The 11,723-nt window shown below is 47.7% G+C and overlaps 1 protein-coding gene across 1 annotated transcript in view; it reads right to left on the bottom strand.

Moving 5' to 3' along the window:
- The window catches only part of LOC126522765 (protein eva-1-like), a 275,838-nt gene extending 267,098 nt beyond the window's left edge, over positions 1-8,740 (bottom strand). The window contains exon 1 of the mRNA XM_050171568.3: positions 8,046-8,740. Within this exon, the coding sequence (XP_050027525.1) occupies positions 8,046-8,229 (184 nt within the window). The 5' untranslated portion in view covers positions 8,230-8,740. The remainder of the gene's footprint in view (positions 1-8,045) is intronic.
- Positions 8,741-11,723: the final 2,983 nt, after the last annotated feature.

Raw genomic sequence — 11,723 nt, 5'->3', positions numbered from 1 at the left:
TTGCTTTCTCGCGATCTTTATTTCATTAAACCACCTGAGCCATATTTACAGAATTTTGTACATTTCTAAGAATTTCTTTTAAGGAGCTGACTGGGCACGCTTTTCCAATGTCACGCTTTTCCAATGTAATTGCGATTGACGGCCATGGGGCGAATTGTTTTTTTTTTTTTTTTTTCAGCATACTCGCACTCATCCGACGTCGTTAAGCCTGACGTGCGGACCATGTCGCCGATCACAGGCTTTGCCTCCCCCCCCCCCCCCTTCCCCAATCTGTCATCTTTCCATTCGCGCGCACCAGAAGCCGCAAAAAAGCAAGATAAATAAAATGGGAAGACAGAGGAGGAAGCGACGCCCAATCAGAAACGACAGTGACGAACTCCGTTGCCGTTAGGCACACACACAAAAGCAGTGACTTCTGTAAGATGAGAGAAAACAGTGACAGCGTCGTCGGAGGTGCCATCGGCCGTAGTTGACACTGACCAGTGGCCGAACGTGCTCGTCGACAACGATGAGATGACAGAATGGAAGGACGTTATTGTAGCTTTTTTTTTCACGTATCGTGAAATCCTGCACAGCTATGGTTAAGCGCCCGTCCCAAATGGTTTTGCTCAGCACTCAGAACGCAAAAGTAATAGAATAGGTTGATGTAGCCAAGCCTTACAATCCCGATGTAGTAAACACCCTGGAAGCAAGCAGCGCTGTTTCATAACAGAAGCACAAGTGACATGACCGAAAAAGGCCACGAGCCGTAGTTGACAATGTCCAGTGGCAGAACGTGCTCGTCGATGACGGTGAGGCGACAGATTACAGTGTGGAACGCTGGCATTGTATTTCTCTGAAAAATGCTGCACAAACAGAGGCTGAGCTTTCACACCGAAATAATTCCCTACACTGTAAAATAATTTACGCTATAAAAGCGAAAATACGGTTTGTGAATTGATCCATAATTCACACTCTTAGGCCCAAAAAGAGTGTAAGGGTGTGAGTTGTAGACCGGTTTGACACCCTTAATGAATTTTAAGGGTGTGAATAATTTACCAGTGCATGTAACCACAACAAAAATGCAATGGAAAGGGTTTACGTATATATAGCATAGCCTGACAAGCCCGTAATAGTAAACACCTAAACGTAAGGCACGTACGGTTCAGAGTGAAGACGGGACTGATATTTGAAACTTCCGACAGCTAAGGCCCTGGTGAGCACGCCTTTTGTGCCGTTAGTAGAGAAACAGTGTGTTTGAGTAAAACTTGAAGCAGCACGAACAAGGCGAAGAAAATAATCTAAAACACACACAAGAGGACGAGCGCTGTATACTGTCAACTGGAAAATTTATTGAAAAATCACCTAGCTTTTATAACATGTAAAAAAAAAACCACCAACAATAACCAATAGGTCCAAACGCATACGTACTGCCTGCAAGTAGATGTGCTTATGTAAAAAAAATATATATATCTGACGTTTTGTTAGGCTGAGCGACACTGTGCTAACGCATTTATCTCCTGCTTTGGTAATGTAGTAAGCTTCTACAATTTCTCTTTCTTTTTTGCTCTTTGCGTGCTTCAGAAACCTGGTGTCATGGAACATTGGGGTGCATGAGCATTTGTTGCAATGCGCAGCTAAATGGCTACCGTACATGTTTTTTACATTGTTTTTATGCTACCTAGCTCTGTCAATAAAACACTACCCAGTTTGCCCGAAGCACACTTTTCCGCAATCTAAAGCCATGTAAACGGCGTCAGAGGTAGACTTCGTGAATTCATTCTCGTGATTCGTGGTGCATTCCTGGCGTTCCCAGTTTTTCACAGCATTGCATAATTTCGAATGTTTACAGGGAGCGGAAAACACTAAGTTGATTTAATGCCTATTGGCCACTCTCTTTAGATTATGGGATACCTCGCGAACATATGGTATTACATGAAAAGGTCTCTTTGCTTTTTCTTCCTGAGCACCTTGTTCTCTTTTTTTTTTTTTTTTTGCAGGAGTGTTTCACGAACGGCTGCGATGACGGAATATTGGTGCCCGGCTGTTTTTAGGCGTTCTGTCTGCTGTAGAAGGCTCTACTCAAGTTTTACTTAAGATGAACCAACTCGCCCAAATACCAAAGCGCAAATCAAGTTGTTGCTACTACAGCGTGTTAGTACAAGCAAGCGCAATGGTTAAGTTGTTAATGTTTACACTTGTATAGTTACTTTTTTTACCACGTCTCGTTTACCAGCGGGAATCTTAGTTAACGCGTACTTTATTATTGCGACCGCGCAAGTAACAAACCTCGCGACATAGGGAAAATTTCACTTTGAGGAAGATTTGTAGTTTATTGCAGCCTATGATCCTGCCGTATATTGTATTTCCTTTGTTTTTTCTCGACAAAAGAAGGGCATCCACAAACTGCCTGCGTCTAGCTGTCCTGGACGACCGACTGGGGTGACGTACCTTCAAGTTCACAGTGTGGAACGGTTTGTCACAGCACCGTCCATCAGTATACCATTTACGTATTCCCGGTTTCTAACGAACTGAGATATGCCGTTGCATCGCCTGCCTTGCGTTTTATTTGCGCATACTAAAGGAGCGACCCATGCCTGATTACGCTGACAGGGGCACCGCTTTCCAGGCCATTCGCGGAAGAACCACCAATGGTGTGGCAGTGAACAGTTGTGAGGTCTGTTCGATTCTCCTGCACGTTTTCCTTCTTTTTTTTTTTTTTGCACCGAGCTCATTGCGCAGTTCCAAGCACATGTTGGCATCATGTCGGAAGTGCAGCCGCAGCGTGACACTAGGGAAGCGAATGTGCCGACCCGGGGCAGGCAGTGTGCACCTTTCGTTGCTGGTGTCCAGCGTTTGCCGAGGCTGTGCCAGGAATGCACGCTTTTTTGTCCTGTTCGCGGCTGCCATGCCGTGAAGAGAAGTGACATTCGCTCTTTGCCAGCGCTCCGACAGCAAAAAGGAGGAATGTAACGGTGTGTAGTTGCACGGCTGGTGAGACTTAAAGTAAAGAAAGAAAATCGTATATCTATACTTTAAATTTCACTTCAAGCGCCTTTCCCGCCTTTCTCGGAACACGCTCGAGGGACAGGTGGACATGGGTGCCCGTCGCTACCTATTAGCGTCGCAATTTAAAGGATATTTTTTTTTTCTTGTAGCGTCGTATGTTGACATGGCCCCGGAGAAATCGTATACTGCTACGTTGCAGTAAGACATCTGCACTGACAGTCACAACGGTGCACAAAGTTGAGGAACTGGGCCCGCACTTTTCCTGCACTTTTTGAAACGAACAGAGCCGTGCAGAGGCGCAACGCTTGCACAGCTGAAGCGAACGGTAAAGTGCAGCGCTGCCTGAACTAGTTCGCGAAGTGCAAGTGAATCGAACGTACCTGTGGCTCAAAAAAAGCTTAGTGGTACGTATAGCCGAACCTATAGCGATCAAAATATATTCCACGCGGCATTACTTCAATCCGTCGTTGCCCGCGACAATGTGAACGAAAGCACATTTTTGCCGGTTGTTTTCTTCCGAATGCATGAATGCAGGTAACGTTCGAGTTATTCTTTCACAGCATGAAAATTTTATGGATTATGTTGACGCTGAAATTACCGGCGCAGCGAGAGAGGCTGGTGATGGGTAACAACATATTCTGCTATTGGGGACGAAAGTGCCGAGGCAGTGCGAGCGTCGATCAAACTGCATCGCTGCACTATCTGGCGGGATCAGCCGCGCCATCATCTGCGCTAGAGACCGCCGGAAAGCGTGTGCGCAGTATGCAAACTTACCGGCGGTCGTCTCGGACGCAGGTTGCAGCGCGACTGATGTCTGCAGATAGTGCAACGATGCAAATGCAAACGACGCTCGCGCTGCCTGGATCAATTTTTTCCCCCATAGTACATGATCACCCACTCTGTTAACGAAAATACCGCACCGAATTTTAGAATTCAACCAAATACAATTTTACAATTCCAGTTCAAGGTGCGGGCATGGGGATGTCTTATGTGACGCTAAAACAGTACACATTTTTTCTTGAGACTTCAGTTAAATACGTCAGTTGCTGTCTTATGGAGTGAGCGACACTGGCAGGTGAGAGCAACGCTTGTTGGTAAAAGAAAATAAATATAAAGATGCTTTATTTAATTTGAGTGTTCAAATGGATTCTTTGAATTTAAATTATTCCGATTGTCGCGGGATATCTCTGAAGAATCCGCCGTGCTATATTTCGGGCGCGTATTTTTTTTTCTCTAGTTGGTGTTTCACCAGAGATTAACTATCCATGACCCAGACATTATTTATTTCGGCCATACTGTCGAATTCCGTCACGTTCGCATCTCGAGCCATACGAGTATAAGACGCAATCGTCCCGCGAGGCCAACCGGAGCCGATGAGATGGCGAGATTTGACGACGTCCACAACAGAGCCGCCCCTGGTATATAAGTCGTGCAGCGGAATTCCGCCTGTCCATGTAGCGCTCCTGAAGTTTGTCGCAGTAACATTCCGCTGCAGGCTTCCCCGTTGCGCAATGTCATTCGCGCGTCACACACAGAGAGAGAGAGAGAGAGAGTGAGGTGGAAGACAGCATCAAGGCGCACCGAATACGGCGGAACGGCAGTTGCCCGAACGAGGAATGGGGGGGGGGGGGGGGGGCGTGAAGGAGGGAGAGAGAACGCGTACTACGAGGGACTGGCGCTGATCGGCGCGATGATAGCCGCACGCGAGAATGATGAATCGGACGGCGACGTCCGCGCGGCGAGCGAGCAAGGCACGTGGGTGAGCGCGGGGGGACGCTCGTCGACGCGCATCGGTGTCTGACAAGTTGCGAGGAATATAAAGGGGGAGGGGGGGGGGGTGCGATTATGGGGGAACGCGGAGCAGAGCCGGGGCGGCGAGCGTGCGCGCCGATTCGAAAGAAACGGTCGCGAAGTCTAGGAAACGGAAGAAAACACGGCTCGGATCGAAGTGCGTATAACATATACGACGAGGGATGCGCGCTATTAGGCAAGCGATGGCTTTAATTTGTCGAGGCGCGGTGTCTCCATTTGGAAGAGCGGCTTTCGTTTTGTCCGTGTTCGGAAGGAGAGGCATTCGAAATGGACGGCGGCGACTTGATTTCGGGGCGGACCGAACAGTTGACAGCGAGAGAGGAGCGGAAAATTTCGGAAGTTCGACGTCCGCGGGAGGTTGTTCCTTCGCTGCTCTCGAGTTAATGCTGCGTTTGAAAATCGATGTTTGTTGAGCCGTTTTTTTTTTTTTTTAGAACGATTTCGCGACTACTTCTTCAAGCCCCAGTTGAGAGAAGTCTTTGTTACTGAAGTTCTCCTATATGCACAGACGAATGTTTCAGACGTGCAATTCCGCATGCTCTGTCTTGATTCCGAATTTTACCGTTATTTCTTTTTTAGAAAAGCGCTTACATGTCCCTGTTTCGTATAAGCGTGTGATCCGGTGTTTTATATTGAACAGCAGGAGTAGGTTAACTTTGACTTGCCTTCAAGATGTGCATGTTTTCTGAGTATGACCCAAGCCCAGCGTTTAGTAGCTTAATCTTGCTTCCACGGTGTCACAAGTACCACCTGCTGCTGGCGACACCACACACATTGTCGGCTTTACACGGTACTCATACATTGGGCACCATATATGGGTTATACTTTTCCGTCAAGAGCCTTTCTTTAGCTGTATATATTGGACCGTAATAAATTCTTTCGACACTCTACTTTCAAAGACGCTTAAGGAACGCCATACTGCATTCTTGTATGCCGTCGCCGAATACTCTGAATGAACGGTTAAATGGCTGAGTAGCACGCAGGTACAGATAATCGGGGGCAAAAGTAATAGAAACTTTACTGAACTGTGACGGTAGTTGTAGGGTTAGAGATGATTTTAGCACTCATGTTTGACCGAGGATCAGGTAAAAAGTTTCAGCACGTTGTGCATGTACTGCATCTATAACGACCGATTAGATAGTGGTGCATATATTTGGTGTCGAAAGGGTTCCCGCCTCATCAGACCTTTGGAAATGACAGCTTTCGCCAACACCATTAAATAATAAAAAAAGGAGACAGGGCAACACTTACTTCATTTGCATAACCGAACGTTGACTACTGAAACAATAAAAAGCTCGTCAAAGACGGCTCGTCACGGGTGGATTCATTGTCTATGCACAAGACGCTTTGTTTGCTGAATACAGAGTTCCGGCCGCGGCTTGAAGTTGGGACATCCGGATATGAAGTTATGTTGCTTTATTCAAAGGGGATTATATTAAATGTACGTTTGATGGTTCACAGCTGTATACAACAGAAGCAACAGGTAATCGATATGGTGACAGGTAACGAGCAGCCGTGATGCAAACTGGCCTTCATATTTCTCAATCAAGCTTGCAGGAGAACTTGTCACCACGCTAAGCATGACAAAAAGGCGAGCAAAATGCATTTTCTTTCGTACACACCCAGCGAGACAAGAGCGAACGCGCAATAATAAGAACAATTAAATGAATTGGAGGACGCTTAAGCTTCGCCTTTAACAGTGGAACGCAATAGCGTTCAAAGACCCCTTACTGCTTTTCATGCTTCCCGGCTACTGCAGCTTATGTAACCGTAACGTTCACCGGGAAACACTGGCTGCGAACGCTATGCACGAAGGCGAGACACAGCGACATTTCTGGTAGAAACGCGGCCACTGAGAAGTGTGCGTGAGAAGAACATAAAGAACATGCGCTGTCGTGTTCTTTTTTTCATTACATTTGTTTTCGGGCTGCCGTTCTAAAAAATCCGAGGAATAACTTTGTAAATAACGAAAGACAAGGTGTGAGCAACTATGGTGCTAGATAAGTGGTTGGGTATGCGTGGTTCGGAATTTGGTACGAAATTGTTCTTGCCGAGGGTATGTCAGGCGCTGGACGCCGGCTATTCTGCAACGCGGGCTCCTTATCGCGTTAAAACGTTGTTAGCCAAGGACGCCGTCAGAAGCTTGCAAGAACAACAGCAGAGTCACGTATAAAACTAGTTTAGTGCAAGCTTATAGGATATATATGTATAGATATATATACTTTTGGATTTTGTACGTCGAACTAGTTATTTCGACATAATTTATTGGAAGCCGTCATACCTGCGCCCAACTCGAAATTTTTTTCTCTTGACTCTTCAGCGCTGCAAACCAAACTTTGTAAAATCCGGTTCGACGGCTGTTTGTTTTCCTGCCATAAATATCCTTTCTGAATGCACGTGCCTACGATTTCACTATACGAAACAGCTTCAAGACACACGGTTACGAAAGTTGTCTTTGCTATGTGGAAACGACAGTGCACCGCCGTGGCGGCAACCTTGGAAAAAAAAACCTTAGCGCTGTCTTGTTGTCCCTGTGGATAAGGGACCAAAAGAAGAACGTAGTTTAACGTAGTTTGCATCTCTGTAGCACAAGCAAATTGTGAAAGGATGCTAAGAACAATGAACGTGGACAGCGCAACAAAGTTCTTCTGCAAAATGTATATTCTCAGAAAAAGAAAAAAGAGAAACGCGTTCGCCAACACTTTGTTCAGTGCCTAAAAAACAGCGGTGGCGGTCGGCGCAGCCGCAACACACCATTTCGGCAATGTCGCGTACTCGGCAAGCCACGGCCAAGCGAGCGCTTCTTCCAACACGCACCTGACGCGAATAGCATCGCGGACGAGGCCGTGCTTTTGTACAAGCCGCTGCAGACCACGCGGCGCCGATGGCGCGCCTACGACAGCTGTCTCGAGCCGCGGCGTGCGTCGATAAAAATAAGAATAATGCACGCTCACCGGGCCAAAGGCAAGCCGTACGTAGTAGACCCGTCAGCTGCGGCACGCGGAAGAAGCGGCCTTCTACGCAGAAGCAGACGACGCAGGCGGCACGCGTCGCTCCACCGTAGCAGACGACGCAGCGCGTTTTGCGACGCGCGTCGGTGTTCGCGAAACTCTAAATACACTCAAAGGAGCGTGCCCAAGAAGCGTGCTCGATATCGAGCACGGAATCCTCCCGCCACGTGTGACACAACCTGCGAGTACCTAGGATGCAGAGGAGGGATGGAAAAGAAAGAAGGACAAACTCACGCAGGTGCGACGACGACGCAACGCTCGGCACGAGCAGGCACAGAACGACGACTAAGCACCGAATCCAAGTATGCTCGGCACCGGCAACGGTCTCCAGAGGAAGCGGCGACGACGACGATGACACAGTGCATCCCACGCGAGCACGACGACGTTGCCGCACTTGGGAAGCCGAAGAGGTTGCCATCGCGGCGCGCACTTTTCACAACGCGCACGTCGCCGAAGAAGCGCACCACATCAACTCGCGTATCTATCCGGCAAAGCGCGCACGGGCGCGCGCGCGAGCATCCGCTGGCTTTGCGGTGGAGCCGGTGCCTTTCTCGCGAGAGAAAAATCACGCACCCTGCCGCCACAACAGAAGAAATTCTCTCTCTCGGAAAGAAGGGAGAGAGACGACAGGACTTTTCAAAAGCTGCTCACGACGCACTTATTCGCACAGGGGCCGACCCGACCCGTACACGGGCCACGCTGCCACTACTGACAGCGCAGTTTCGGCGCGAGAGGAAGCGAGCGCGGCCGCGCGAGGCGCTGCAGCTTGTCCCATCACATCGTTCGTGGTGCGCGCCTCACCGTCCCCCGCGCATGCGCGTTAAAGCCGCGCCGGTAGCGGACGGGCGCCTCGTAGCGGCCCCATCTCATCCCGTTCCCTTGGCGGGCCGCTTGCTGGCAATGCATCCGGCACGCGAGCCCAGCCCGGAGGAAGCTGCTTTTCTGCGAACTTTCTTTACAAACCCCGGGGCGCGCACAAGCCGTAGTAGGGACAACGAAAGCGGCTCCCTGAGTCACGCGAAGCACAACGCGGAGGAGCCGGAGAGGCGGGCGCAGAGCTATAAATACGGCAGCGAACGCTTAGGAGGAGGAATTGAGAGACGAGAAGGGGGAAGGGGGGGGGGGGGGCAAGGAGAGGCCGGGGGTGACTGTCGTACGAACGACGAACCATTGAGGGTTCATTGATGATCCGGAAAATCATTCCTCCTGCGAGCCAGAAATCGGAGACCAGGAGATAATGGAAGAACGGGAAATAGAGAAGAAACGCCCCCAAGAAAACAGTCCAAAAAATAATAATCGGAAACTATGTATGAAGAAAACGTTGCTTTTTTGTTCGTGGTCGGCTTCTGCTGCACTTGTCTTACCTACTCGCTCTAGGTTTCTATTTTGAGGATCTTCGGCGAAGGAAAGTAAATCTGTAGTTGCTATGTTGCGCTTTCGTCTTTTTCGTCATCTTCACGTTTGTTTGTTCGCGTTTGTGCTCGGTGCATTCTTGCAAAACGGGAGCAGGTAAGCGTATAAAGTATATGGCAATGAGGCTTATCACGGCATGACTCAAGGGGACAGCGAGAATCACAATAACAATTTCTTAACCGTACATGTTTTCAAACATTTTTTTAAGGGGGGGGGGGGGAGTAGTATGGTGGAGGTGGTGGGCTGGGTGCATATACACCTCCGATACGGCATTCCGGTCATAGAGGATATGAAATGTATCCTTTTACTTCGAGTCGTTTCTAGAATCTGGTGGTACAGAAAAACGCGCTGCGTTTAACTTGACCTTCTCAGATTGGCTGTTTCTCAAGTACTGTTCTTTACTACCCCTCATTATTGATTCTTTCTCACATAGGCTTCTTCCGATAGCCTCCACGAAGTATTCTACGTATGAGTAACTTTACTAGCAGTTAAAATGCTTCGTGCTAACTGTTTTCGCACTTAAGCTATCGAGTGTGAGAGGAATGGCCCAAGCAAGAAGCTATATTTTCCTTCGTCAATCGAGAACCTGCTGCGTAGAAATTTGCCGTCAGTTATGTTAAGCTTGGAAGCAGTGTAAACTATGTCATATTTTGTACCATAGAGGTATGAGGCTCAGTGTGGCTTAAAGTTACGATCCTGTCTCATAACGTAGTGCCATATAGATAGCGAACTCCTTTGCCAGATGAATCAACGCAAGTATTTTCGAATGGAAATAGAATACCAATAGTAAGTATGGAATATCGAATATCGTATAGCCAAACGCAGACGCGTAAGCTTAAAGCAAGAGCACATGTTTCTGTATAGTTAGGCGCCACGCTTATACTGACTAGCGAAAAGAAAAAAAGAAGACAGCTCACTATAAGGGGCAATAAGAATACGTTTTAAACATAAAATTACTCATTCTCATTAGAAAAACTGCCCAAATAGCCTCTTAACATATTTATAGAGCAGGATTGCAAGCAAGCCTTCCAAGAACATTTAGCTGCTGAATAAATGGTTTGCGCTAACTAAATTGTTACCAAAAAAAAAAAAATGAACTCAAGTTGGGAACCCCCCTAACTGCCCCCCCCCCTAAAAAAAAGAAAAAGAAAAAACATTGCCCGTTTTGTCACTGCGCTGCCTCGAAAACGTGTATAATTGTTTGAATTCTGATAATTTTCGATACTTTGTTTAGCAGACATAGAATGCCTGTTTACTTTAGATCTCCGAAAATACCGAGTATTTCATTTTAGAATACGAAAACGAATAGTTATTGCGCAATATATTCGATTGCTATTCGAAACTTCGAATATTCTTTCAACTCTAGAAGGATAATGTGAATGTAGGAGGATTAACAAGGCTGAACCAACGTTGAACCCGGTTGGCTAACGTGCCTCAGAAAAGGGTAGAAAGATGGCAGCAGAGATAAGAAGAAAAAACAAGAAGCAAAGTTAATGACACAAACAAATAGCGTTAAGAGCTTGTAACTGAGTATCAAGCATTCGCATAGACTGCTTGACTTTAAGAAACACACAGCCAGAGTGCATTACCGCATCGCATGCACAAACTCAAGGTGGGATTATATTCCCCTCGGTAAAACGCCCGTCGTCTAATTTCCCTAAAACAATGCGACTGGCAAGCCTAACAGGGCGTCCATGCTACAGGTGCTTCGAAATTTCTGCTGATTGCTGATGTGTGCAGAGCTCGGAAATGAGTATGCGCTCTCTATTCGCGCGAGCTCGAAAACAACGGAAACTGTGCGCCACAAGGTGAACGATCGCTCATTGTCAAGACCAGCACTATAGTGCAGCCGCTCGTAAACTCACCCACCATACACCTACAAAGCTAAAAAAAAAAAAAATATCACGTCATTTTCGCAAAGTTATGTGCCTATTCAGCTCCCCGGGATGCCTGCTCTGACAACAGCTGCTGCAAATGCGCGCCCATACACGCTTCGCTGCGTATGTACGCAGGTGGGAATAGCTCTGACTGCTTTTTACCGCTCAATTTCCACTGCGGCATCGTCAGCCGTTGTCGCAGTTCGACGGTGCGCGAGATGCGAGTGACGGAAAACCATCGGCGTTTGTCAGCGTACGATGAAAGGATTAGCGTTAGATGTGTTTAGCTTGACATGTACTGTCCATTCAGTTCAGACCTGGGAAGGGGTGGCACTGTGTAAGTGTCCACCTAGTGGACGTCACCAGTTCATCTACTGCAGAATTTGATTGGCTGGGCTGGGGTAGGCATCAGAAGGAGACAGGCGCCCCCAGCCAATCAGTACTTCAGCAGCAGACGAAATGAACACGTCCACTAGGTGGACCCCGACACAATTACCTCTCCCCCCCCCCCCCCCCCTCAGGGGTGCTTGGACGTTCAAAAAGGTGAACCCTAATAACTATAATAAGCAGAGTCACAAGAACAAGAGCATCTGGAAGCCAAAAGAGCACGAAGATGAATGAA

The sequence above is a fragment of the Dermacentor andersoni genome, chromosome 6, assembly GCF_023375885.2.
Source record: "Dermacentor andersoni chromosome 6, qqDerAnde1_hic_scaffold, whole genome shotgun sequence".
Taxonomy (NCBI): Eukaryota; Metazoa; Arthropoda; class Arachnida; order Ixodida; family Ixodidae; genus Dermacentor; species Dermacentor andersoni.
Note: the sequence above shows the minus strand (reverse complement) of the source record. Positions and strands in the feature narration are given on the sequence as shown.